Genomic DNA, 26552 nt, shown 5'->3' with positions numbered 1-26552 from the left:
CCGTCGACCAGCTCAAGTCCCTTGCTCAGTAACCCATCGCCAGAAGCCAACTTGGTGCTGGAAAGCCTCCATGCAGCTTCTTCCCATGATATACTTTGTAGAGCGATGACATTTTTCAATGCTAGAATGGGACCACGACGTGCTAGAATCAATTACCTAGTCCGGTCTATTCAGGGCTTTGTGGAAGCGCCAGCACTGGCTGCTGACTTCGCCCGTGACTTGTGGAGCTCCAGATCGGCCATCTTCGTCAAACCTGAGACTTCTGACTGCAGCACCCGACTACGGAGTCTATATGAGGGTCATCGGAAGATCAAACGAGCCCGAGAGCAGCATTCATACGCAGCTCGATTCTGTTATATCTACTTGGAACACGATCTCGAAGCGCTGTCGCAATCTCAGTTTCTTGTGCTTTCGCAAGGAAGGGGCAAGATGACAGCGGCTTTCGAATTACAAGCACAAATAATATCAACAACGGTTGATGTCGTGAAGTCAGAGCGGAAAGCTGGGCGAGGCTATCTGCAGCTCCTGATGGAGGGCGGCCCGGGCTTCATCTTGCGACTTGGCCGTAACGTCTCCACCCTGTAAGTCTCAAGATCGTACTCAGTGACCATGATTCTAAGAGTCTTCATAGCTGGGAACGCAAGTTAAGCAGCTCGGATATTTCGTTGATCATTGAATTCCTCAAAATCGAAACCCCAGATCTGTTTGACGAGATCAAATCATACGACGAGAGTGCAGCCAGAGCTCTTCTTGACGGATTTATTGCATACGGCTGGACTTCGGAGGAGATAATGTCGTCACGGAGTTCGTTATTTCACAAGCTGAGAGAATATGTAAACCTAGAGGATCTCCTTCACGACAGTACAAGTGGCGCGCTACCTGCTTTGACCCAGCCCACGTCTACATCCACCAGCTCAAGGTTTTTGCAACACCCAGAGAGTAACAGTACAAGCTCAGACGACAATGAAGAGATGAGTAATGCTGGCATGTCCTTGGAACCTTTGTCCCTTGCAGATCATCTCGGGCTGCTGGAATATCCCCTCTCGGGCCCAGAAACAATAGGAGACCTATGGGAGATGTCGGCTATGGAGCTTGAGTCAATTTTGGCTCAAACAGAGGAGCTAGTCGATGCTCAGAATTCGATGGATTTGCCGACGTGGAACGATTGCTTCACAGAGGGTATTGGAAGCTTCTGATATCCACCACAATCGTAGGCCAGGGTTTGCATTCGAAGGCGCTTTGATCTTGGGTCACTAGCAAACAAATGTATTTGTGTAATATTCTTGTGAGGTCGGCTAATGTGCTGTGTGGACTTCTCTTTCTCCTATAATGCAGTCTATCTTCCAAGTAGAACTAGAGAGCTTCGTCCCAGTTTGAAGTGGGTACTGGGTAATATTTGGGCTTCCGGTACGGTGAATGCAGTGCTCGACATGCTCGACAGACCTGGATTGGCTATCCAAAATATAAGGCTTCAACATCCTAGCTCTCAGCTGTTTTGCCCATATATACACACAATGCTGATAATGGAAAGAGCCATTTGTATATACGACCTTGTAATTTCCCAGCCTCGCTTCAACTTCAGGCATCGGCTGTGTAGCCTCTCTATCCCTGAAAAAGGCGAAATTGTTTTCGCGAAGAAATCGATCGGACAATTCCTGAGGGTAGCAGGGTGGGTGAACCCAGCCAGACATCATGAGGTCGAAAATACATCCATTTTCCCTTGCCTGTTCTGGTGTGCGTCCGCATTCGCCCATGCTCGTCGAGGCTGGCCGAGATAGAATGCTGATGGCAGATCCAATACCCAACACAACCAACAAAATTATTAGTCCTATGCTGATGGCTCGATATTTTTGTATCTTAGTCGAAGTATGTGCGGCCTTTTCGTCGATTGACTCATATTCCTGGTTGAACGTGACCGTGGAGTCACTCCCCTCACTGTCCCCCCGATATGCTGGCAAGGAATTCCAAGCGGCCGGATCATCATCATGCGACTTGAAGCTGTCTTCTTGTTCCATTTCTAGTACATTAGCGATGATCACTACATTGTCTACGAATTAGGACTCTTACTGCGTTGATTCCGGTGGATGGAGTGGAAAAGCTATCTGCGATTGAAGACTTCAAGACCTTAAAGCGAGGATTAAATAAGTTGGAATTGCTAGTGTAGTCTTCAAAACGTAATTAAGCACCCGGGTTTGTGCTGTAAAATGAATCAAAAGACCGGAAATGAGATTTTCGGCCGGCGGTCTACAGGCAAGATTTGTATGTTGACCTGTCCACCACCTCTATGGCTAATCAGGGACGAGGAAGTGAAAATGCGCCACTGAATCTCTATTTTCATCTGTATCGGACCTTTTGAGATTTGAGCGATGTTTGTTACGTTACAAATCTCGGGATCTAGTCACCTCGGCTAGAGACCGTGCGTTGCTTCATGGAATCTTTGGAGTAGACATTGCTCCTCGAAAGCTACGCTAACGCATCTTTCATGTCCCATGAAACCTTTGCACGCAGCCACGTTGTTTGTATAAGAAACACGATATTTGCAGCATTGTTGGAATCATCACTCACAATAACTTCTTCTACTACAGCCAACTCACTTACTTTAAAACCAACACTCCCAAAACTTCCAATATGCAGCTCTCAGTCTTGCTCATGGCCGCTTTCGTCGCCCTTGGCGTTGCTCATCCAGGCTTTAACTGGCTCCAAGACAGGACTGGCGCATGCCCCGCCGGTCATGAATGCAACACTTCCAGCCATACAGAGGACTGCTGCTGGCTTGGAGATGTCGGCTGCTGCTACGAATGCAAAGAGGGGTCTGATGCCGCTTGCGTGGCAGAGGTATGCAAGGCGATTTAGTCAAGCTGCTTGCAGAACTTACTAATCACGCTCCAGGTTACCGAGTAAATCTCCCGACAATCTTGATCGAGGTGGCCAAGATACGCTTTCGGTAAGGATTCTAATGCGTCTCTATACCTAGGTAGTATTGTGACTAACTTCCAGCCTTAGCCTCCCTAGGTATCACTGCATCGAAGGAGGACTGGTGGGGAGATTTTTGGACTATCCTATAGCAATGGTCACCTGTCGCTTTTCTTTCTAATTTTTACAAACGGATTTTGTGAGAAAAACGAGGATTCGTTACCTAGCCTTTAGCCTGAGTAGTTTCACAATACAACGCTATCTCACCCTGACCCAATTGAGTATGAAGTTAGTGAAGCTGTATTGTCGGGTACCTAGGTAGAAAAAGATGCTAGAGTATTGCTTCAATTTTCGTGTCTTAAGGCCTAGTAGATCGTAAACAGCCCAGAAACTATGCGATGATCTGAAACTCTTCCGGAGACAACAATGTATAGGCAACGTAATAGAGCTCCTGGATGAAGTCTACGGTCTTTTTCTAACTATAAGTGCGGCGCTTTCTCGTGGTAATGTACTAGACAGTCAGCTCCATATGCAGATCTCCTTCCCCTGATCCTGATACCCACCCAAAAGGCCCGATCAATCTTCTCTCAATACACCCCTTGCTATGGTTCATTTCCTTTACTTCTCGTTGGAATATATAATCCAACCCTAGCTGGGCATTGTAAAGTCCATGCTATCCATCATGCGCCAGTTCACAAGTGTCGCGATCATAGGTTCAATGTTGGACGTCGCGGATCACGTGACTGAGCCGGGTCTTTAATATGCCGACGCCGAGCCAAGGATCCAGCTTACTATGTACAAATACCGGACCTTCCGTCCGATCTTACTGATCCTTAGAGCAATCAATTTTTTCACTCCAGAACATATCTGATCCGTGTGTGTTTCAATAATGACAATAAGTCCTTCGTTGTATTCCCGCTTGGATTCAGACAGCAAAAGCACCATCGAAGAGGAGAGCGACGATGGCTTAACGAAACCTACAGCATGGTCCCTACATATCGCTCTATTGTACTTCATAATCGCATTCCTACTTCTTACCCAGATTCTATTGATTACACTTATGCCCATGCCAACAAAACAGAGCCACTTCGGTTCTTACGAGACTGGATTCCGAACAGAATTGCGTATGTCTTCCCGGTCCAAACAAGCATTTCTTTACCTGTTTATCTATATGCTCACTGAGAAATCAGGGGCTAGCCAGAACACATTCACACTCCATAGGGTCAAGTTCTATGGAGGAGTTTTGCATGATGAGAACGGCACTGTTTCGCTGAGCCACAGACCTGGTGAGCCCGACTACTTTGGCACTCCTAGCCCCGATATCGATTTGGCATGGACGAAGCTTATCAGTGGTATGTCTTCCTATCTATATGAACAATCGAACTCCACAGATGTTCTGATTCCAAACTAACTATTACAATAGCTCGTATGATCAAGATAGAGCCAAAGGACTATCCAGAAGAGGCAGTCAAGCTTTCTAAACAGGATCTAGATCCTCGTTTGGAACACCACACAGATCCATTAACATATCGTGTGGAGTGAGTAATATCCCCCCAGCAAACGGTGGTATAGCTGATATTGAGTAACAACGAATAGAGCAAGTGGCTTACATGCGCTTCATTGCCTGAACTACATCCGCAAGTCCTTCTGGCCTGAGTACTACAAGGGGTTCAAAGACCCACCTGAAAACGAAAGGGATCCAAAGAATCTCATTCATTCTGATCACCTGAGTGAGTCACACATATGGACACACTCTTTAGGTATCGGACTAAGTATACTGATGAAAAATTATAGAGCATTGCTTATTGCAGCTTCAACAAGCTCTTATATGCCAGGCCGACTTGACACCCACACCTCGGACTTGGCGCCCAGCACCGGCGGGGAAGAAGGGACATGGCTTGTTCCATGCGGACGTAGATCAGTGGCATACATGCAGGAATTGGGAGGCGATGAGGGAATGGATGCACCCGCTCCAAGAGATTCGTCTTTGAGCAATGTTGAAACGACTTTAGTTTTGTTGGGTATTTGAAGTTTGTCTTTTACTCAAGTTCGGTTAAATATGTTGTATACCTTCTAGCACCTATATGAGGGCCCGAACATTGATTCTCAGTATGCTGAAGCATAGCTGGCGGCGGACCGAACATAGAGTCAGTTAAAATGTTTATAGATATTCCTCTACAGATCTCCGTCTAGAGAGACATTAAGTTATTTAATATTAATCTTACTATGCAACAGCTTCTACTAGTTCTATCGCATAATCTGTCAGGAAGTTGTACTATCGTATATTCAAATGCATTAGAATCTCCAACCCCTGAAACCTCCGCTTCTACATCAAAAAAACTTCGACACTGTTTGCCAATACGTCCCTCACTGGATTATAAACCATCCCGTCAGGTGACTTTGACTATTCAAAAAGTATCTTAACACCCAAATATCTATCGATTTGCTACAAATTCCTTGATAGAGTCCCAATCTCGACAAGTGTGTACCACATCCGATTGGACAAAGCTTCTCTTATAACCGGGGTACCAAATTACCGGTATTGGGGTTAGATCAGCATGACACATCAACTGCTGTCTGATGTGGTCTAGACAATGATCTCGGTGAGCTCTCTCCGGATAACCCTTTTTGGTTTTCTTGTTGTAGTAGTGGTCCTTGTCAAGAGCTCTTCTGAGTTCATTGACGCAGTGCAGGGTGTGTAATACGTCAAGACCAACAAGATAGCCCAGTCCATTTGTGTGGTTGTACACACCGTGTGGCTTGCCAAAAGTCATCTCTGCTTCTTCTTCGGTGACTGTGAAGTAACGGTTCTTAAGCAGCGCGTCCCATGCCTTGTCCATGTCGTCATTTGGTGGTCCAACATAGATAGGCTGGGATGGGTTCTGGACACGATAGCTGGTGCCGTTGTTGTACCATCGGGGTCCTCCATAGAACATGGTTTGTTTCTCTTTGATGTATGGCTTGATGGGGTTGAACTCGGTCGGGAATCCATTACTGAAGGGGCCAGCGGGAGCGATGTCGTTGTGGCCGATCACCACCAGCGGCCGAAAGAGAAGAAAAGAAGTGGTGAACGCAAAGACGGTGGCTAAAATCCATCCCAAGTACGATATTGCGGGCGGAAAAGAACGGTGTGTTGGGAGATCCTGGAACTTCTCATCCTCACTTCGGCGTACCGGAGTGTATTGCAATGAGCGGAGATGATCCATGGTGTACTGTGATGAATGTTAGGGAGGCGGGCAAGAGTTCTATTTAAGACCAGCCATGATTGCAACGTAGGTGATCGTCCTGGTCAGTGGCATGGGGATTATATTAGATCATTTGCACCCAAACGACGGGACAGTTTGGATAGTCAGGGTACATTAAGAGGAATCTCAAGGTACCACAATTGAAAGGATTGTCTCAGACATATAAGAAGCTCAACCTTAATATCCAAATGGTGAAAAAGTCATCTTTCCATCTTTATTTGTCTACTTTGTGCGGAAGCGTCATCTGCAGCTCCTCATCATGGACTACCGCGATGAGTCGGTAAAGTCTCTGATCTCGGAACCCTCGGAACATAATCAGTCATCTACTTCAGCACTTCTACCGTCCGGAGTAACTCAATGCGAGCATGACATCAGACCACGACCAAACCGATTCTCGTACCTACTTACGGCAACCCTGGTAGCAACGATTTTGATGTGGTTATCAACTTTCACCTGGTACTACTATCACAACAAAGCTGTCTCTCCCTTTGCACTCATAGACAGAGGGAATTGCGGTCATTCGGTAGAAGAAGCAAAGGTCAAAGATTGCGTTTTCGACATCATGCTATCGGCTTGGGTGCCAAAGCCTTGCTACGACAAGGAGCTATCTGATAGCATCCTTGCAGCAAACAACTTTACCTATTGGGACTCAAACAATGGGGGACAGGAGGTCTCCGAGGAAGAAATACGGAAAGGGGAATTCAATATTCGTTATACCCACGGAACGTACCATGCCCAGCACTGTCTGTAAGTACTTAGAACCCGTCTTCCTGACTTCTACCTAATTTAGACAAAGCTACCTCTGGAAACTCCAGATGAAAGCACAGAAATCGAGTGTTAGGGTGCTGGACTCACTCTCAAGAAACCAGATGCACATCGCGCACTGTCACAAGGTTTTGTCCATGGACCTTTCAGAACGTCATATCCAGAGACTGAAATCGAAGGGCGGAACACCGATAAACGGTGTCAAGTCATTCTTGACATGTTCAGAAGGTTGAAATCAGTGGGCGAGACTTAAATATAATGTAATACGTACTGTGGAAGAAGACTAAATTCAAGTACGGGTTTCTAAATGCAACGCGTCGCTCTAAACATACGGAAATTTCCAAATAGTCTAGGTACTATGGGTACCATGATGTATGGGGATCTTTGGACCCCGAGGTATTGCAATGCTACCGTTGTATCGTGCTTTGGAAAACTCATGGAGCTTTGTAAAGTCTCTGCAAGTATGAAGTTGCTTTGGGTTGATATACTGGCCCCGGCGGGGATGAAACTCGCTGGGAGAAATGACACTAGTGCCTTGACACTGTATCACTTGTCGCAAGTGGTCGATGCAATGCACTGTACGGGGTTAGTCACTATGCACCGTGAAGCGAAGCTCGAAGATACTAACATTGATGTATCATCCCGCGATATCGCTCTTCTGGATAGTAGTCCCGTCGTAATGCCTTTCGCAGCTGATTTAGGCAGTGTAGACAGTGAAACATATCCAGTCTATTCAATATGTTAGTATTCCAAAGTTAGAGGCATGAAAATGTCAACACTTACGTTCCGGTCCATCCACCATGAGATCTATCCCTGAACCTCTCATAGTCTGCACCCCAGAGCTCGACTGCCTCCTCCTCGGAGACCGAGAAATAGTGGCTCTCGCCTCCGATTATTGCATCCCAAGCTGCATCAATCTCTGGTGAGGGCTCACCAACATAATCTGATGGGCCAAGGATTTCTTCACCCATTGGGTTAAAATCAACGCCCCCGGAGAAAACTCTCTGAGTTAGTTGGAATATATGGGAGGGTGCTGAGATTGAGTCAGTCACAGACGGCCAGATGCTAGATAGAATGGGAGGCCTTTGGTACTTACTCACGACCCGTTCTTCGACAAATCCCCTCTCAAAAGAGCCCCATGGACCTTCACGCTGTGCGTTTCCCAATACGAAGCCCAGGTAAAAAGCAGCCATGGCACTCAGAACTGCAACAATTACCCAGACGACCAAGTGCGCGGATGACTTGGCACTCGTACGGTGCAATCTAAGACTGTCGTCTTGCTCGTCATCTGAAGCCAAAAGCGATTCTCCTTCCTTTGAAAAATCTCCAGTAGGGTCTCGATCTAAACCCTTCATATGTTCCCGGCTCCAAAAGGAGAAAAGACTGCGCATGCTGATTGTTTGGGTTATCTTCAAACACGACTGAAATCACTCTGCTATTATATCTGTTCAGTTGCAAAAGCAGTCTAGCGCAGGCACCAAATCGAAGGTGAATAATGCGCCAACAGTACAGACGCTTGCTACGATGTGATGGAGGTTCGTTGCTCCGCTTGGGAAAGTACGAGACATATAATTGCTACGTGCCTTGGAGATATCTCACGGCCCGTGCATCAACGGCGGTGACGCAAGTCTGTTCTGTAAGGAGGACTAGTGCTGATATTGACAGCTGGGTTCACGTAGCAAATGCCCTTCGAAACATTTTTGGCAATGCAGATAGATTGCGACAGTTCCTACCTCTTGCTCTTGCTGTTGCACGGAATTGATATCAAGGACCCACGCATTAGCGCAGCATAACCGCAATATATGCCTCTTCTTTTGTTCAGGGGCTGATTTGATCTTCGGTTGCGGGGTGGTAAGCACTGGAGATCACCGACGTCATCGGGCCGACGAGACATGACCCCGATCTGCAGTGAAGGAGTCATCCTCCGAATGCCAGCACGCGTAAGCTGGCGAAGGTGTAATTGCGACCATCGAAAAGAGCCCTGATTCGACCATACCGTCTCTCGTCAATGAACGGCAGGCAATCGTATGCAATCCGTGGCCTAGCTGAGAGCTGCCTCGTGTTAAGGCTACATTTTTGGGTAGTAGGCACATGGGTAAGCAAGTGTATCTACGGCTGCGGTAGCAGTGGAGGTGAGATGAGTAGGAGAGGAGATCTCACCGTAGTATATATACACGAGGAAAATGGTTCAACGCACAGTGTTGTGGCGGCCCGTGTCTGAGGGACGGGTAAATGGTCTGATCTTCCAAGAGACATGCGCCCCTTTCTCGACCGCGGATTGAGAGGCTCTTCGACGGCGCTTACTCACATAGAGCACGGTCCATTGTGGAAGACTTCAAATTTTCAACCCTCTGGTGATTGCTGACCGTAGACACTTCAGGGGGCTGATGATACGATTAGCGACTTGAGATCAGTATTGCTTTCCGGGCGCCATACGCCCTTCAGCCCACCAAAGTCAACATCCTTTCTACTTACACATTTGCGCTCTGTACCTTCCAATTATTCATGCCCATAAACACACCTGGTTTTCGTTGTTTCGTCGCCACGAGGCTCCTCACAAGCCCTAAACTGGATCTCTCATGGGGAACTTACCATTCTGAATCCCATCAGCACCGTTTGCTCGCATCCCGATCATCGTTTATCCTTTTGTTAGAAAGACACCACCAAAATGCTCAGCAAGAGCTCTCTGTTGGTGCTCGCATCACAGATCTTCGGCGTGATCATCCACAGCCTCGCCAAGTCTCTGTCAACTACTGGCAAGGTAGATCCTCAGCAGATACTCCAGATTCGCATGTTCATCACCTTGAGCTTCAACATGCTTGTCCTCACCTATCGGTACCCAGACGAACCTCCACTCGGTAGTATTGATATCAAGCATCTGCTTGCGCTACGATCTCTTGGCGGATTATGCGGATCGTTTGGATACTACTGTAAGCCCCATCTCATAGGCCAACTGCGCTCTTTCATAGTGTTCTTTCTGTAGTTAACGGTTCAAGATTCTCTTCAATATCTCTCCCTCGCTGATGCAACTGTTCTGAATCTCTTGTCGCCCTTGATAGGGGGCATCGTCACAAGTCAGAAATTCAGCAGTGTACGACTCGGGGCGGCAGTCGTATGTTTGTTCGGAGTCGGACTTGTGGCCAAACCGGCCCTCATTCTGGATATCCTTCATTTCGGCATAGAACAAGAGAGTCAGGTTCTCGGGCACATCGCAAAAGATAAATCTACTGGGACCGGCATAATGTTTGCAGCGATCGGGATTTTCGGTGGAGTGGTAGGTCATCAAGCCCTTCCAACGTTGCAAATGCTGACTGACTACTTCCTTTAGTGCACTTACTTTTCTCTCTCAAAGATTGGAACTAGGGCACATGCATTAGCAATCACGAACTGTTACGCGATCAGCGTCTTGTTCGTCAGCACTTTTTGCTTCTTGGTGGTCCCTGGTGTGAACTTCAACTTTCACCTAAGCCTCTTGCAAATGCTGATCCTTTTCACCATTGGGATCTTCGGGGCTCTTATGGTAGACGCGCTCTGTTCGCTTTGATGACTACGCTGACGTGACTCCCAGGAAAATTTCTTTACAATGGGAATGACTTTGGAGAAAGACAGTGTGGCTGTGTATATGGCATACCTGCAAGCAGTGCTTGCTCTTATAGTAGATGCAGTGGTTTGGAATAATCTACCGGACTTGGGGTCGTTGATAGGTTCCATTCTTATTGTATCCGCGCTCTTGGTGGTTGAGAAACATAAGATGCAGGAGCAGAAGCTGAGCGATACTGAGATGGCGCTTGCGGAGATGTCTTTTACCCCCCTCAGTCAACCTAGAGCAATATAGAATCTTTCGCGTGCAAAAAGGAGATGAATTCGATCCGGCTTGGCGGATGACTGGTTGAACATATTCCAGGTCGTCGACGAAGTTGTCAAGCACCTTGGACGGCGAAGGTGGTGGTGCCCATGCCCATGCCACCTGCCATTCGCTAGCTTCAAAGCTTGGGCCAGGAACCGCGGCTTCATTCGCATCGATGATCGACTTCCAACTTGGCCTCGACTTGCTCAACAAGCATAGTTGCGACATTGTCAACCACGTAGTACTAGTCGCGGGGCTCGCCAGAGCAGGATGAAGCCGCCAAATAGCGCAAACGGCCAACAGGGCCCTGGCAATGGCGCGCCAAACGAGATCGGCGGCGCAGCCAATATGTCCGGTCCAGCTCCATCATCGCATTCGACAACGCCCATGCCACCTGCGTCGCAAATGTCCAGCTTTCCCGTAAATAATACCGGCGCAACGAGCGCTCCCAGTTTCCCCGAGTACTCTGCATCCACAGCCGCGATTCTCGAGAGGCTCCAGGGTAAGAGCGGCCATGCTGCCGGAAGTGCTGCGTTTGAAGCGAAGAGGGCGGAGATCCTACAGAGCTATGTTACTAGCGATAAGCTTCCGACACCTCCCCCGATCATGGGTCCTGGACGGAGAGGAAGAGGCGGGCGGGTTGGCACGCCGAGCGGACTGAAGACGGAAGTAGGCGCATCACCTGCAGGCCCGCCCACATCTGGTCGCGGATCTGGCAGAGGACGTGGAAGGGGACGCGGAGGTCGTGGCGGCAGAGGCGGCAAGCGGAAGCGGTCCGAGAGTGAGGAAGAAAGTGATGTCAGTGTGTAGGACATTGCACGAGACTGCATGCTAACACCATGTAGAACGACGACTCCGACTCCAATGTCTCTGACTCGTACACACCACTCCCTACTCGAACAAAGTCCGGTCGCAGTGTGAACAAGCCCGTCGCATTCGTACCCATCATTCCAGAACCAGTGCAAGGCGTCAAGCGGAGGAAGTCGACCAAGACTCTGCTGGCAGCCAAGTGCAAGACTTGCCAGCGAGAAACCGACCCGTCCAACAACCGCATAGTATTCTGTGATGCGTGTAGTACTGCCTATCATCAATATTGCCACAACCCGCCCATCGACAATGACGTTGTCACTGTGCTGGAGAAGGAGTGGTCATGCGGACCCTGTACGCGGGCAAAGCAAACCGTAGTAGAAGGCTCACAGGACCTGGTCGCTGTTCAGAATCTTTCCATAGACGAGGTATGCTTCTCCACCAGCAGAAACTGCAAGCTTATACCAACATGACCAGAAACGCGCCTACTTCTCTACCCTCCCCCAACACCAACTCATCGACCTCCTCCTCACAGCCACAGTCCGACACCCAGAACTCCCCATCTTCCCACCCAACGTACGGAGTCTGATACCCAACGCCTCAACCATCAAACCCGAACCACACCAACAAGCCCCCTCAGCACCCCAGCGGTACCCGCAGTACCAAGCACAACCCACAGGCTTCCACCCCAACGGCCAAACGCCGGCCGGCCACACCCCACAGTTCTCGTCGCACCCGCATTCTGAGATGGACCCTGCAGACGCGCAACTCCTCGGCGAGAGCAGCCATCAGCCGTCGCGCACAACCATCGACCTTGCTGGCAACCAGTACGACGAAGACGATGGCTACGATACGGATCCGCCCGCACACTATCCCAAAGCTGGAAACGGACTGGCGCGGACGCTGCGCCCGGAGAGCGAAGATTTGAATTGGCTGGTTGACGATAACTTTGAGGTTTTCAGCCATGGCTGGAAGGGCGATGGCACGGGTATGGGGGCAGATGGCACGCTGGACGAGGGACAAAAGGTAGTCTAGGATGCTATAGAAACGACGGCGGAGCGGCCTTCTGGCGCGACCCCTTCTTCCAACCTGTCGGAGATGGGCAGTGAGCGTTTAAGGGAGCTGTTCCTGTCACTTTGAAAAGCGTTTTTTCTGCTATTACGGCGTCATCGGCGCTGTAGATGCTCTGTCGTCGAGGCATATATACAGGCCTTGTTGCAAAAGAATAATTAATAGCTTCATCACCCCCACAAACCATATGTGTACATAGGTCGAAAACTGATAACATATTACTAAAGAAGAGTTTCTGTTGAAGAAGAACAAGAAATCGTGGTATCACAAATGCATGCCTAGTAAAACAAGGCCCATTAACCCAACTGAACAACCCAACTCCTCCCATACGCCGCCCATGCAACAATGCAGTTCATCACAACAGACGTTAACATCGTTCAATCATCATACATGCGCAACCCCCCCATCGGGATCCTCCCACTTCTTCGTCTTGAGGATCCTCATCTTCTTCACCGGGCTCGCAGACCTTTGCATAGTCTCGCGCTCCTTAGCCTCTAGCTTAGCCCGTAGCATCTCGTTCTCGCGCTCCAACTCCTCTACCCTGTCGCGGAGTTCCGGGTCTGGGTCTTCGTAGACTTTAACCTCTTGCTTCATCTGAGCTTTGGTGGCGCGGATGACGACGTCGATTTTGGAGTCGATGTGGGCTTGTTGGTTATCTTGTTCGTTTTCTAGGGCAGCTTGCCAGCGGCGGCGTTCTTGTTCTACTGCTGTTTCCATTTCGAGGTAGCATTCGTCGCGGATTTCCTGCTCGAGGTCGACCATGTGCTCTTCGGCTGCTGCCCAGGAAGATTCTGCTGCTCGTCGGCGGGCTGTCTCTTCAGAGAGGCGGAGGGCAAAGGCTTCGATCTCTGCTGTCAGGCGTGCAACTTCGGCGTTGGCGTTATCAAGCTCTTCCATTATGGCGGAAGGTGTTGCGCGGCCGGAGCAGGCTGTGCCGGGACGCTTTTGTGGTAGACCGGAGAGTATGGCCTCCGTAGTGGATGGTACTCGCGGTACAGTTACCTCGCGAGCGAGTGCAGAGTAGCGCAAGATCTGAGATGTGGCGTTGAAGTCGCCCTTGGGGTCTGCTGTGACAACCATAATGGACTTTTGTGGCTGGCGATCGTGTTGAATTTGACGACCAGGGGTAGGATAGGAGTTTGAGAAGAGTATCTCTGTTAGTTTACATTGACGGAAAGGCACGATGTTCTGCTCAGTTGTTAGTAGATTGCTTTGTGGGTAGGATTATGTCCATACCTTTGAGCCACCCTGATTGTCCGACTGCATTTGCATACACTGGCCCAGGTACATGAGCGATTCGTTAATCTTGCCAGCCTCAGCAAGTGTCTCGCCCGCTGTCTTTGCGTTGCGGGCACGCTCAGATCCGGCCAAGTCAACAATGGTGAGATTGCTGCTAGACCAAGGACCCTTGGTTTCAGCATCGCGCTTCTTGATCTCAATGTTGAAGAAGCCGTGACTTCGTGAGCTGACGGCATTGCTGCCCGTGCCAGTAACTTTACGTTCCATGAGCCCAGTCTCCAGGATCATCATAGCCTCCTCGAAGCTGCCACAGATGATCTTGGTAAGACCAGCAACGACCTTTCGGTCAGGACTCTGCTCAGTGTTCTTGAACAGCAATGCTCTTCGCTTCACATTGGGCTGCTTATTCTTGCTTGCACTGCCGCTCAGGAGATCGAAGATGCGGTCGTTGTATACCTCGTACATAGACATAACGATAGCGTATTCGACGGTCGGGTCTGCGGGAAGTTGGATGTCTGCAACAGAAGGTGTCTGTGGCAGCGTTGATGGGCGTGGAATCTTGCTAGATTTCCAGTTGCTTCCTGTGGAGAATATACTACAATCCTTTGGCACTGGTGAGCTTGGGCTCGCACATGATTGAGCGATGACTGAAGGTCGACCATGGAAGAGGCTTGGGGACTGAACGCCAGCAGTACGTGGACTAGAGAACGTAGCTTGCAGTGCTCGACACAGATTCCTAAGCGCAGGCTTCCGGGGAGAAGCCAGGGGTCCAAATATAAGAGAACGTGGTGACGAGACCGTATCAATATCTGATCTTTAAGAGCTTATAAAAATGTACTTACCTGCATCGGGGTATTCGCTCGCGACGGGAATCGCTCTGACTGATTGTCTCCATACATGTTGTCCAGATATGCGGTCGCCGTATACAATTGAGCTTCAGAGACATCTGCTGTTGCCAAGGAGGAGAAAGCGGGTGCGCCATAAAATGATTGTACAAGTTGCTCTTCACAGGTCTGGAAGACGACATCGAGCGTCATCTGGACGAGGCCGCGCTGCGTCTTTGTTCCGAGAATTGTGTGACTCTATGTTATGGTTAATACCTATTACAGTACAGTCAAGAGCAATCCATTCGCACCTTGCCGGATCCGCTGCAACCCAGAGTCGCAAACAATCCATCTCGTCCGTGGTGGCCTGGTGCACCCATGACTCCCTCAATCATTGGGATCACCCCAGTGCCCTTGAACACATCCATTTGCCGCGCATCTTCCTCAAAGACTTGTGTAAACGCGAAGCGCTCAACAGCTCGCTTGCGCTTGTCGTTTGTAGGGGGTTGTATGGTGATGTGCGTCGGGTGGCTTTGCTCGCTCTCCTCTACACTCAGGAACCGCGCATCCTTGGAATTGGAAGGGCGTAGGCGTAAGAAGACATCGAATAGCGAACTGGAGGGGCGGATAGGGGGGTCCATGTTAATTGTGTATAAAATGTCTTGGAGAAGGCGTCCAAGATTCTAGTCGGCGTTGGTGTACCAAAAATTAATAGGGAGCAGATCGTGTTCGCGCGCGCTGGTCAATAAGTCCGGGGCGAATTTCCGTTACCCTAAGCAACCAACGCGCCTCCCACAACGCGCTAGTACGTCCGCTCACGTGATCTACTCGCCTATGTAATCTCCATCAACAGAACAAAACCTGCTCAATCTCTCCGCGGTAACATCGAAATCCTCTTATTCTAGTTGTCTTCATAAGTGTCTGCGCTCATTATGCTACAACTCCCTCAGCTCGTAATCCTTTAACCTCGTCCTTGCTCATGCCCAATGTGTCGCTCAGAATCTCGTCCGTATGCTGTCCCAGTGTAGGCGGTGGTAAACGAATCTCGGGTTTCGTCTCTGACCATTTAACAGGCGTGTTGACCAGTTTGATGGGCCCGCATGTTGGATGGTCCACTTCTTTGACCATGTTTCGAGCGAGAACTAGGAGTGATCAGTACCCACGAAGACTTCCGTGCCGTGACTTTTATGCGAATACGTACCGTGCTCGTGGTTCAAGGTGTCTTGTATATCGTTAATGGCAGCATAAGCTATTGGGATTAGTCATCTAGCATGAGCATTAGAAGAAAGGACCACTTACGCATCCCACTGCCCTCGAAAACGTCAAGCAACTCCTTTGTTGTCTTCTTCCTTGTCTCAGTCTCGATCAGTTCCTCTAGTTCATCTCTATGCTGTACTCTCATCGCATTCGTCTTGAACTTTTCGTCTAGAATCCACTCAGGCTTTCCCAGCCTATTACACAGTACGCCATACAGCCTATCGTTTCCACCCCCTAGGAGGATGTCTCCATCTGCTGTTTTAAAGGCTTTGTAAGGCACAATTGAAGGATGCGAAGTTCCCCAGCGACCAGTGTCACGCTGTCCGCTGATGAGACTGGAGCTGGCGATGTTGGCTAATGTGGCTACTTGACAGTCAGAAAGGGCCACGTCAATGTGCTGACCCTTGGATTTAGGATTCCTCAGGCGACGGAACAATGCAGCAATAATGGAGTTCGACGTATAGAGACCGGTTGTTAGGTCGGTCACTGCTACCCCAACCTTGACTGGTGGGCCATCTCGGGTACCGGTAATGTGCATCAGACCGAATTCACTAAGGTGGAGTCAGTTATATTAGTGGATTGTGTGTCGGATTTGGCGCACGCTTCGACCATGACATCATAACCAGCTCGATTTCTGTAAGGTCCTGTTTGGCCGTAGCCCGTGATGCTTGCGTAGATCTGGAGATGGACGTATACGGTCAGCACATGTCTCTTATGTATGTTGTGTACGGGGATCACTCACTATACCTGGATTTATCTTTGAAACTGTATCGTAATCCATGGCATACTTTGCAAGCGAACCCGGAAGATAATTCTCAACAAGTACATCGCATTCTTTTACGAGACGGTGCAGTATGTCCACGCCGGCTGGATGCTGGAAAGACAGACCTATTGATCGTTTGTTACGGTTGACCTATTCTTGGTGAGTTTGAAAGCAGCCGGTTACTCACTCCTACACTTACACCCAAGTAGTAAGCACTTTCCCCTGGTCCTTCTTGATTGTTGAGATATTTGGCATAAGGCGGACCCCATGCCCTCGTGTCATCTATTGAACATGATTAACTTCGATTTAGGTTAACTCAAACTACGTCATACTTACCACCTCTTGTAGGATGCTCAATCTTGATTACGTCTGCTCTGGATCACTGTCAATTCTCAACTTCTCAACCCTGCCAACCTCGGTGTTGGTTCATACAGGGCCGTCCATGGCATACCCAAGATCGCCCAATATTTGCGTGCAGTATGGCTTTGCTTGGTCAGACTTGATCAAAATGACTGTAAATGTGACTTACACCAGCCAGGACTCTCGTCATGTCAAGCACCTTGATGCCGGCTAAGGGTAGATTAGAGGCATCTGTTGCCTCAGTCGCGAGTCGTCGAACATAGCTCGGTGTTGCACAATTAAGCCTTGAGGAGCGCGCACAGGTTTGAAAAACACGCCTTGAGTTTCTTACTGCAAAACTTGCCATTTTTGAGGTATGGATGATGGCATCTGGAGTGAGGGCGGAAATGGTCCACGATCGGTATTTCCGAAGCCGAGCTAGCTCCAGTTCCGAGGCTCACAGGCTAGCTGCAGAACCCCACCATCGTGACTTCCTCTCCCGTACTGCACCCCACCATGTTTACCGGTATCGTCGAAATAATCGGCAGTAAGCAGGAATGCTCTTTCTTTCCGCGCGGCTTGGCTGATGATGGCTAGCTGTTGCCTCCCTTGAGAAGCTCGATCAGACAGCCTCAGGAGGCGGGGGCACGTCTCTGACAATTTCGGGATGTGAGGAAATCTTGGGGGATTGCCATTTGGGCGACAGTATCGCTGTCAACGGTATGTTGGACAATTTCAATAATAATCACGGTCTGATGTGGCCAGGAACATGTCTCACTGTCACGCAGTTTGACAAGTCGTCATTCAAGATTGGAGCCGCTCCCGAGACGCTCCGGCGAACAAACTTGGGGTCGTTGAAGCAAGGCTCTAAGGTCAACCTCGAGCGCGCCGTTTCTTCGACCACGCGTATGGGCGGCCACTTCGTACAGGGACATGTCGATACCATTGCAACTATAGAATCCATCACCCCAGACGGCAACGCGCTTACCTTCCGCTTCAAGCCCCGAGACCCCTCAGTACTGCGATACATTGTCGAGAAGGGCTATGTCACGATAGACGGAGCAAGCTTGACAGTCACCAAGGTGGAAGATGGCCCAGAAGGCTGGTGGGAGGTCATGTTGATCGCATACACACAGGAGAAGGTGGTGACGGCGAGCAAGAAGCCGGGCGACGACGTCAATGTCGAGGTAGATCAGGTGGGCAAATACGTGGAGAAGAGCGTAGCCGGCTACTTTGAAGGGGCTGCGAATGGAGAATTCGCGATACTAGAGAAGATGGTCACAAAGCTAGTTGACGAGAGGCTGAAGGCTCTCGGAAAATAATTAGGCTCATGCTGTACCGTACACCGTTGAGCTTTAGCGGGCCCATAAGACTGCCAAGTGAATAGATTGGCCGTCAATGCCGTTAAAGCCACTGTCCCACAACAGCATCCAACAATATCGCTGTGCCGTAGCTTCGATGCGTCTGGTTGCCTGGAGAGGAATGACTGGGTGGATTACAGCCCCATCACGGTGGCTTGGACAGAGTGAGGCGCAGCCCTACTTTCCTATCATACACATATATAGACGACTGTTCGTACAAGAATTAGTTATATCTCTAGGTTTTTTCCCGACTGTCTCAGCGCCATCTTATACTGTTCTGATACCCATCCATTTCTGTTCGCTGGTTGTTGACGCCTAGCTCGTGATTAGTGCCTTTTGTTCCCCTCCAAGGGAAGATCGGTTGACAGCTGTCAAGATGCGCAAGTTCAACCGTTTCGACTATCGAGTCTCGTTCCTGACCAACCACTACTTCAGACTGCAAGGCTATCATGAGCAATAGTGGAGAATTGTTATGTCAGGCAGCGCGGCTTCTGGCGGTGCCTCGAGCCGACGTGCATACGAACGAGATCATGGCTTGGAATGATCTGGACACTTTGGTCGTCATTAGGACACCCGTACGACGATGATCGTCTCATACTGACAGCGCAGCTCTGCAGCCGCCTGCCGGAGTGGCGCCTCCGACGATCCAGAATACGAAGTAGCACCTTGGCCCACCATCGTAATGCGGTTGCGCGCCGAGAGCTGGACAAAGAACGCCAAATAATTTCTTCTGGGGGCCGAATTTATCAAGCAGACCGCCTTGCGAAAGAGCAAGCGAGAGCTGCGGGTTACATGCAGGCTTGGTAAGGCATCTCGTCTGCAGAAGTTATTGGCTTCTCTCACCGGCGTGCTGCATAAACACGTCAAGAGCCGACCCTCTTTGAGCGCGCATGCAACTACAGGTCTACCCCAGACGCTCATCTTATAGCGCTATCGCCGGGGCGACCTCTCATTCCTTCCCCGCCGTTTCCCTGGCATTCAAACCATGGGCCGCGATTAGAGGTTCCATTTCGGTTGCATAGTCTCAGATACACACTCCACCATGGACTGGCGACTGCTTGAGTACGCCGATGAAGCGGAAGAGACCGCCAAACGTCTTCTTGCCTTCGAGGGCGAGATTCCGCAATATCGAAAAAACATCAGAGCACATATCGCCGAACTCTACGCCATCTCACACGCTCTCCATGAGTTGCATGATGATCTCGATTTGTCACGTTACGGACGTAACGCAGGCTACATTTTGAAAGATCTCGAGGTTTGTCTTTCGAGTCTGGATATCACGCTTGCAGACGTCCAAGATATCTTTGGCAAGTCCAAACGAAATCGACACTCAGCTCCAGGTGCATTCCCCGGCACACCACCGTATGCCATAATATGGGAAGACGCACTCGCGGACTTTGAGACACAAGGCATGACCTTGCCCCGGAGGTTTGAAGCCGTAAGAGAGTATCTCCAGTTCATGCACGATGCTCTGAAAGGGTAAGCATTGCTAGTAAAGATGGCATTTCAATGGAGGCTAACCGGCTCCAGGCATGAGGATGAAGGACAATTGGCAAAGTTCAAAGTCATGCTATCGAAATTGCTAAAGAAGCAAAAGCCAATCGATTCATATTTTACCAAACCAGCTGGGCAAGGCAGTGGCAAGGGCAGTGCCAGAACTCCAAAGCCGTCTTCTCCAAAGGTGCCTAGACCCAAGATACGTAGTCACCCTACGTACCCCTCTACACAGTATGTGTACCAGGCGCCTTTGCCCCCACCAGTACCACAACGAGCCCATACACCACAACGAGCTCATATTGCCCCAACGTGGGGTGGCATTGGCATAGGGGATATACCGTATATTCCACCACCGGTGCCGGAGATCCCTCTATCACCCACATCATCGGCTGCCTCATCACACGCGTACTCTACTCAATCAACCGACTCGGAGCCTGTCGCCCACTGGGCTATGAAGATCTTCGACGGGCGCCATACCACAACATCGTTCGAAACCTTTGCGGAACCTACAGAATGCGTTGGGCCCGAGGAACCCAATGTTATCCAGATGCTTGAGGCTGATGGGTTTCAACGGGTCGTTGAGCTACCTTTCGAAGCTGCCAGCGTATTCGTGAGGATATATTGGCGGCCTCACGATGAACGTGCAAGGATGATCTTCCTCACCAAGGATACGAGTGGAAAACGTATGCGACACCAAATGCTACTCACCTCATTGGTATTGCGACGCTCGGATTCATGCTTGAAGCTCTGCACAAAGAACCATAGAGATGGTGGATTGGATCTATGGGCTAGGCTACGCTTTACTCTCTACGAACGTAAGTATGCATATACTGCTTGTGCTATCTCATCTGACACTACACCAGGCATGGTCCTATTTTACTGTACTACCGTTGCTATGAAGCGACAGGATCAGAAGGGCGTTGCAGAGGGACTGGATGATATGTCCAACCCCGGAGACGGGGAAGAAATTGTATTCAGTGGGTACGTATTCATCCACCACCTGCCATGTTCACTCTAACATGAAGCAGTGAAACCGTCGACCACAAATACAAACATGCTTTCCGTGTGTATCGCGACCACGATTCAGGATGCGTACGTTTCGAGGCTACAGCTCGCCGGGGGCCAATGAAGTCAATTCCCATTTGGACCGCTTTCGTCACGCAATACATTGGACGGAGGGACTGGATGAAGCGTACTAGTCCAGACACGATTGAGTTCCAGAAGCTCCATCCATATGTGTTCTGTGATAGCTACAAGGTGCCTAAGAGTTCCAAGGGCGGTAAGTATCAGTTGACGTTTACGTTGGCCGAAGGTATGTTCCCGATGCTTTTATTACGGAATCATTACTGATGTGAGAAACAGACGCGAAATACTTCAAGGATGTCTTCCATCATATCGACGTATCGTAGACTCGCCTTGCTGGTCTCTGAATGAGACACACGCTAGCTCTTAACGACGTTATGAACAAAATGCTTATGACTGAACGATCACGACCACGACCACGACCACGACTGAACGATGAACATGAGGCGGGTGGACTTTGCTTTCTGGGACAAAATAGCTTTTGCGCGTTTCTCTTCTGGAACCCAAAATTGACACTCATCTTTTCTTCACGCTGTAATTTGTCATACACGTTCATTTTATAACTCTCGCGCATAGTGTAATAACCCAAATTGGTAGTCTGACTCGTAGAGTCATGAAGGAAAGGTGACCTCAGAGCTTAGACAAGGCCCCTCGGGACACCATATTCTCCACCTGAAAACGCCTTGCCATGTAAATGTATGCCTGTCCCCAAACTCCGTGTTGTTCGTATCCAAAACTGCAATCATCGACCGCCTCGGGCAGCGCGGGCTTGTTCTCTTTCGCTGGCGTTGTACCTATGCTAGTGTTAGTCCCTGTCCGGAACATAACCGTGCTTTCTTCTCATCGCGCTCTGATTGCTTCTTGCGCATCGCTGCCACCGTAGTAGCGCGTTCGGGACCGGGGGCGTACTTAAGGAGCTTCTCAATGAGATCAACGTGGGTGAGAATCATACGGCGGCAGCAGTAGCGCTGTAGGCCGACGGCGTCAAGGGCATCGCTAGGGAGCCAAGCGTGTCAGTAGAAGGTATGGAGGAGGGTAGGGTGTGCATGGCGTAGGCAGAGTATCGACGGTTGACGGCGGGGAAGGAGGGCTTACGCTTCTTCGGCGCCATCACTCAGTAGGTTCATGTACTTCTCCCAGAGGTCGCCAGTGACCTAGTAAATGATCAGTATATGCGCGCATGAGCTCCAGGCAGTTGTAGTATTACCTTGCCACAAGAAAAGCATCGGATAGGGACGATCATTTTGGTGAGTTGAGGTTTCCGTGGTCTTCGGATTTCTTCGCGACTGTAGTGAAGGAGGTGCCTGGGTGTGCAAGACTAAGGCGAGGTTATAGTGGTGCTAGATGTTCGCGATGTCTGTCTCAAAGAAAGTTACGGGCGCGCTAACAACGCGGGCGGTGAAAAGCTCGGGCCAGGTCCATCAAAAAAGATTCTCAAGATGCTCCCTCGACACGGCCATTACGACAATTTTCCGCATTTGTACATTTTCACGTCGAGCTCACCTTGAGGAGTAGCTACCATGGCCGACGTCGCTCCCCAGTTAAAACGGAAGAGAGAGGAAGCGGCGGCGCAGAAGAAGGCCAAGAAGCAGAGGAAGGACGAGGCGGCGGCTGCGCTCGAGAACAGTCGCAATGGCCAACCTGGAACTCCGGCGACCAATTCGACACCCAAAACCAAGAATACGTCTACGTCCAAGAAGCAATCAAATGCGATGCCCACGACGAATGGTGCGAGCAAAGATGCGACGAGTGAAACACCCGTAACTGCATTGAAAGCCAACAAATCTCCAGCACGGGAAAATGGGTCTGCCAATGACGATGAAAAAGATGCAGCCACTGCGACGCAGACTCCAAGTAAAGCGCCTAAACGATTAGTGGAGGAAGTAGTGAATGGCGAAGCGCATGGCACACCACAGGCGGCGGAGAAGGTAGAGCACAAAAAGAAGGACAAGAAGGAGAAGAAGCGCAAGGACAAGGCGAAGCGTGATGAACTTGTCGAGACAGAACCGTCAGTACCGATAACGAAGAGCAGAAAGTCGACACGTTATACTACATCTGCATCTCAAGGAGGGTGGTTTTTGCCTGCGGATCCTATATTTTCTACTGATGAGAAATATTTGCTTGTCGCCGATTCCAACATCTTGCGCGTCTACAGCACCGAGACATCTCTGCTCGCACATACTCTATCCGAAGGAGACATCGGAAACATTACAGCCTACGCTCTATCGGCTACTTCGCCTCACTTAGTTTACGTCGCCTATTCCGTCGGACAAATCATAATGTGGGACTGGGTAGCTGCTAGACAGATCGGTCGCTGGCATGTTGATGTCAAAGTCAAAAACATGGCAGTCATCATCAAGCCTGCGTCTGATGAAGACTTTGTATACTGCCATGAAGCAGACAGCGTCTGCATACGAGCACTTCGCACCAGCCGCCAGACGTCCGAAAAGTCCGAGAGGTCACAACTGAAGCAGTTGCTCAAGACCAACTCCGAGATTTGCGGTATCAGGGTGCTTCTTCAGGGCAAATACGTCGTCGTGGCTACTGCCGATTCCATCACTATTGGAAAGCGCGTAAAGCCCAGCAGGACAGCTCTCGCGGAGTTTGAATATCTCTGGCGCGAATTCAAGTTGTCAAAGCACATCACCACTTTCGATGTTTATCACCGCGAGCAAAATGAGCCTGGCAATGGAAAAAAGGCCGCACATGACCAACGAGACGTTATCGACATTGCCGTTGGTGACGAGACTGGTGTCATCCTGCTCTTTGAAGACATATTGGCCTCCATTGCTGCGGTTGAGAGCAGTCAAAAGGGCAAGAAGGATAGGCTGGACAGCGCTGATAGTCTTAGGCCAAAGCGATTGCACTGGCATAGAGAAGCGGTGGGTGCAGTCAAGTGGTCGCTGGATGGTATGTTAGTTCTCACTCATGGCAAATCAAATGCTAACCCTATCAAGGCAACTATGTCATTTCCGGTGGCGATGAAACTGTCCTTACGATCTGGCAGCTTGCCACGGGACTACCACAGCATCTGCCCCATCTTTCCGCCGCTATCGAAAACGTCGTCGTCTCTCCCACTGGCGCATCCTATGCCTTGACACTAGCCAACAACTCGATCATTGTCCTTTCCACGACCGAACTCGAGGCGCGGTCGAACATCATCGGTATTCAATCACGACGAATTGATATCGACCAACTGCCCAGGGAGACAAAGTCTGACAAGATGCATCTGGATATGTTTGAAGCGGTGCCTACATGTGTCAATCCGACAAACCCTTACGAAGTTGTTTTTGCGGTACCTTCGTCACAACCTCGTCGTAAGAAGGAGGGCCTGAGGCCCGAGCCATACCTTCAAACTTTCGATCTAGCCAATGAACGCGCCAAGGCCCGACAGGCACTCACTCGCAACAATGCCACAGAGTCAAACGTAGGACCCGATGGCAGCCGGATCAAAGAGCCCAAAGTTACCCATATTCAGATCAGCCATGATGGAGAATGGCTCGCAACTGTTGACGAATGGATTCCACCGCGGTCTGATACCGGTTACTTGAACGAAGGCATTCCAGAGTTTAACGAGCAAGAGCGTGTGAACCGTCGCGAGGTGTATCTCAAGATCTGGCGACGCGACAAAAACACTACGCAGTGGAAGCTGGAAACTCGAATCGATGCGCCGCATTTCTTTGAGGATGTCTGCGGCAATGGCCGTGTCTTTGATCTCATTGCCGATCCTGCTAATGCCGGCTTTGCTACTGTTGGAGAAGACCATGTCGTACGGATATGGAGACCCAAGACGCGCTCACGCGACGGGGTCGTGGTTCGCGGAGCTCAGCAAGAAGGACTCGTCACGTGGTCTTTGGATCGCACAGTTGAGATCAACGACAAGCTTGATATTACCGAAGGTTCACAACAATCATTGCCGCCACGCACTTCACGCCTAGCCTTTTCTGCAGATGGATCCGTTCTTGCCGTCTCCATCTCATGGGACCTTGAAGAAGATGCTGGTGTCACACACTTGATTGACGCACACACTGCGACAATCCGACGATCACTAACCGAGATTGACGTGACAGCGCTCTCTGGCATGGGATTTGTAGGACAGTACCTCATCGTAGTCGCCGACGCCATTACCGTCTGGGACATGGTATCTGACCGTCTCGCACACAGCCTTGCTATCCAAACCCCTAGTATGGGACGTCTGGAACGCGTACCCTTGGTTCGACTAGCCATCAATGAGACAGACGGCACTTTCGCCGTTTCGCTCCCCCAATTCGAAAAGAACGAGAAGTTCTCGACCAACGTCAAAAGCGCTTCATCCAGAGTATGCATCTACACGCCCGAGCGCCAGAACCCAATCTTCAAAGACACTTTCTTCGGCATCTCCCTAGCCCTCGTCTCAAGAAGAAGCGAAAGCGGTTACGTGGTGCTTGATTCTCGGTCTTACATCAAAACCATCACCCCGACTGCCGGTCCTTTGCAACTCCCCTCTCCCCCGCCAGAGACAACCGACATGCGCGTGACTTACCTTGCGACACAAGAACAAGAGGAAGACGAGGAGATGGCGGACGATAGACCATTGGCGAAGTTCGTTGTGGAGGAGGATCTCACGCAGGACATGGAGTATGATGAGCATGTGTTTAATCTTCAGGACCTGCAGAATGTGCTGCATGATGGAACGGTGCCTCCGCCGCCACAGGGCCTTTTCACCAATATTTTGGCGCTTATTGGAGGGAAACAACAAAAGGTTCATGCGTAGGATGCTGCTGTGGGTATTGTAAGAAAAATCAACGACGATTTCTTGTTTACAACTTGATGATTGAGTGGACTGTTTTGCATGTGATGAATGATGTGTTACGCTAAATGATAAGATGCCATACTTTCTTTATCCGTCTGTGATAACAAGCATCATGTAACAAATAGCAAGTAGAAGCGAAGATCTGTATTTATACTTATCCGTTCTTCCTCCATCTGATTTTTACTCCTCACACTACGCTACATGAACAAAAAATGAAATCACTTCTTCCTCATATCTACCTCGTCCTTTTTCTCTCCCATCCAAGACCGGGATTTCGGCAAAAAAATGAATAGTGGTGAAGATCTTAAGTGCCCGCTCACGGAATCGAACCGTGGATCTTCGCATATCGAGCAAAGTGCGTTACGAGTGCGACGCAGTACCACTGTGCTAAGCGGGCGATGGAAAAATTCAAAGTTGCAAGATTTATGTAGTGGGGTTTTGTGAAAGGGGTGGGACATCGTACGTAAGGGGAGGGGAATGTGGCTTGGCGCTGGTGGGGCTGTCGCGTGGGATGATGGGAGAGTGGTAGCACGTCACATTATGTCAGGATAGGAAATTTGCTTATTGAGTTCCACTCCATGATTCGTAGAGTGGTTGGTTGAAATATTAATTTCGTGACTCACGTTTACTGAAGTACATGCCACACATGCCGTAAACAAGGCAGAATACTATTCCTACTATACCCCAACTCCACTACACTATTCAAACCACGCATCGTCCCCCCAATCATGCGAAAGCAATCTCATGTT

At 49.7% G+C, this 26552-nt stretch overlaps 16 protein-coding genes across 16 annotated transcripts; 9 read left to right on the top strand and 7 right to left on the bottom strand.

Annotated features, from left to right (window-relative positions):
- Positions 1-126: 126 nt before the first annotated feature.
- On the top strand, positions 127-1196 carry PtrM4_147580 (uncharacterized protein; the record flags this gene model as incomplete). The annotated part of the gene is made up of 2 exons (XM_001938766.2): positions 127-581; positions 632-1196. 2 exons carry the CDS (start codon positions 127-129, stop codon positions 1194-1196), a joined length of 1020 nt encoding a protein of 339 aa, XP_001938801.2.
- A 1432-nt stretch (positions 1197-2628) lies between these two features.
- Positions 2629-2901, top strand: PtrM4_147570 (uncharacterized protein; the record flags this gene model as incomplete). The annotated part of the gene is made up of 2 exons (XM_001938767.2): positions 2629-2835; positions 2890-2901. 2 exons carry the CDS (start codon positions 2629-2631, stop codon positions 2899-2901), a joined length of 219 nt encoding a protein of 72 aa, XP_001938802.2.
- A 901-nt stretch (positions 2902-3802) lies between these two features.
- On the top strand, positions 3803-4904 carry PtrM4_147560 (DUF3328 domain containing protein; the record flags this gene model as incomplete). The annotated part of the gene is made up of 5 exons (XM_001938768.1): positions 3803-4037; positions 4104-4265; positions 4337-4451; positions 4510-4643; positions 4708-4904. The coding sequence occupies 5 exons, from the start codon at positions 3803-3805 to the stop codon at positions 4902-4904; spliced, it is 843 nt and encodes a 280-aa protein (XP_001938803.1).
- Positions 4905-5348: 444 nt separating this feature from the next.
- Positions 5349-6119, bottom strand: PtrM4_147550 (DUF3328 domain containing protein; the record flags this gene model as incomplete). Its single annotated transcript, XM_001938769.1, has 1 exon — positions 5349-6119. One exon carries the CDS (start codon positions 6117-6119, stop codon positions 5349-5351), a length of 771 nt encoding a protein of 256 aa, XP_001938804.1.
- Positions 6120-6417: 298 nt separating this feature from the next.
- On the top strand, positions 6418-7156 carry PtrM4_147540 (uncharacterized protein; the record flags this gene model as incomplete). The annotated part of the gene is made up of 2 exons (XM_001938770.1): positions 6418-6905; positions 6955-7156. 2 exons carry the CDS (start codon positions 6418-6420, stop codon positions 7154-7156), a joined length of 690 nt encoding a protein of 229 aa, XP_001938805.1.
- A 116-nt stretch (positions 7157-7272) lies between these two features.
- PtrM4_147530 (uncharacterized protein) lies at positions 7273-8116 on the bottom strand (the record flags this gene model as incomplete). Its single annotated transcript, XM_001938771.1, has 4 exons — positions 7273-7499; positions 7552-7652; positions 7707-7956; positions 8020-8116. 4 exons carry the CDS (start codon positions 8114-8116, stop codon positions 7273-7275), a joined length of 675 nt encoding a protein of 224 aa, XP_001938806.1.
- A 1475-nt stretch (positions 8117-9591) lies between these two features.
- PtrM4_147520 (RhaT, Permease drug-metabolite transporter (DMT) superfamily) lies at positions 9592-10467 on the top strand (the record flags this gene model as incomplete). The annotated part of the gene is made up of 3 exons (XM_066109913.1): positions 9592-9853; positions 9920-10197; positions 10252-10467. 3 exons carry the CDS (start codon positions 9592-9594, stop codon positions 10465-10467), a joined length of 756 nt encoding a protein of 251 aa, XP_065959896.1.
- A 135-nt stretch (positions 10468-10602) lies between these two features.
- On the bottom strand, positions 10603-10998 carry PtrM4_147510 (uncharacterized protein; the record flags this gene model as incomplete). Its single annotated transcript, XM_066109912.1, has 1 exon — positions 10603-10998. The coding sequence occupies one exon, from the start codon at positions 10996-10998 to the stop codon at positions 10603-10605; it is 396 nt and encodes a 131-aa protein (XP_065959895.1).
- A 42-nt stretch (positions 10999-11040) lies between these two features.
- Positions 11041-12612, top strand: PtrM4_147500 (PHD multi-domain protein; the record flags this gene model as incomplete). The annotated part of the gene is made up of 3 exons (XM_066109911.1): positions 11041-11439; positions 11616-12005; positions 12055-12612. 3 exons carry the CDS (start codon positions 11041-11043, stop codon positions 12610-12612), a joined length of 1347 nt encoding a protein of 448 aa, XP_065959894.1.
- A 420-nt stretch (positions 12613-13032) lies between these two features.
- PtrM4_147490 (DUF3584 multi-domain protein) lies at positions 13033-13728 on the bottom strand (the record flags this gene model as incomplete). The annotated part of the gene is made up of 1 exon (XM_066109910.1): positions 13033-13728. The coding sequence occupies one exon, from the start codon at positions 13726-13728 to the stop codon at positions 13033-13035; it is 696 nt and encodes a 231-aa protein (XP_065959893.1).
- A 144-nt stretch (positions 13729-13872) lies between these two features.
- On the bottom strand, positions 13873-15352 carry PtrM4_147480 (KIP1, Kinesin protein; the record flags this gene model as incomplete). Its single annotated transcript, XM_001938773.2, has 3 exons — positions 13873-14490; positions 14730-14969; positions 15023-15352. 3 exons carry the CDS (start codon positions 15350-15352, stop codon positions 13873-13875), a joined length of 1188 nt encoding a protein of 395 aa, XP_001938808.2.
- A 289-nt stretch (positions 15353-15641) lies between these two features.
- On the bottom strand, positions 15642-15839 carry PtrM4_147470 (uncharacterized protein; the record flags this gene model as incomplete). The annotated part of the gene is made up of 1 exon (XM_001938774.2): positions 15642-15839. One exon carries the CDS (start codon positions 15837-15839, stop codon positions 15642-15644), a length of 198 nt encoding a protein of 65 aa, XP_001938809.2.
- A 1747-nt stretch (positions 15840-17586) lies between these two features.
- On the top strand, positions 17587-18392 carry PtrM4_147460 (RibC, Riboflavin synthase alpha chain; the record flags this gene model as incomplete). The annotated part of the gene is made up of 3 exons (XM_001938775.2): positions 17587-17617; positions 17668-17790; positions 17836-18392. 3 exons carry the CDS (start codon positions 17587-17589, stop codon positions 18390-18392), a joined length of 711 nt encoding a protein of 236 aa, XP_001938810.1.
- A 1081-nt stretch (positions 18393-19473) lies between these two features.
- On the top strand, positions 19474-21337 carry PtrM4_147450 (uncharacterized protein; the record flags this gene model as incomplete). Its single annotated transcript, XM_001938776.2, has 5 exons — positions 19474-19910; positions 19962-20743; positions 20792-20909; positions 20957-21240; positions 21291-21337. The coding sequence occupies 5 exons, from the start codon at positions 19474-19476 to the stop codon at positions 21335-21337; spliced, it is 1668 nt and encodes a 555-aa protein (XP_001938811.1).
- A 416-nt stretch (positions 21338-21753) lies between these two features.
- PtrM4_147440 (RPB10, DNA-directed RNA polymerase, subunit N (RpoN-RPB10)) lies at positions 21754-22254 on the bottom strand (the record flags this gene model as incomplete). Its single annotated transcript, XM_001938777.2, has 4 exons — positions 21754-21805; positions 21921-22007; positions 22107-22165; positions 22219-22254. The coding sequence occupies 4 exons, from the start codon at positions 22252-22254 to the stop codon at positions 21754-21756; spliced, it is 234 nt and encodes a 77-aa protein (XP_001938812.1).
- Positions 22255-22531: 277 nt separating this feature from the next.
- On the top strand, positions 22532-25764 carry PtrM4_147430 (WD domain containing protein; the record flags this gene model as incomplete). The annotated part of the gene is made up of 2 exons (XM_001938778.1): positions 22532-23921; positions 23969-25764. The coding sequence occupies 2 exons, from the start codon at positions 22532-22534 to the stop codon at positions 25762-25764; spliced, it is 3186 nt and encodes a 1061-aa protein (XP_001938813.1).
- Positions 25765-26552: the final 788 nt, after the last annotated feature.

Source organism: Pyrenophora tritici-repentis, chromosome 9 (assembly GCF_003171515.1).
Source record: "Pyrenophora tritici-repentis strain M4 chromosome 9, whole genome shotgun sequence".
Classification (NCBI taxonomy): domain Eukaryota; kingdom Fungi; phylum Ascomycota; class Dothideomycetes; order Pleosporales; family Pleosporaceae; genus Pyrenophora; species Pyrenophora tritici-repentis.
This window is presented reverse-complemented; position numbering and strand designations above follow the sequence as displayed.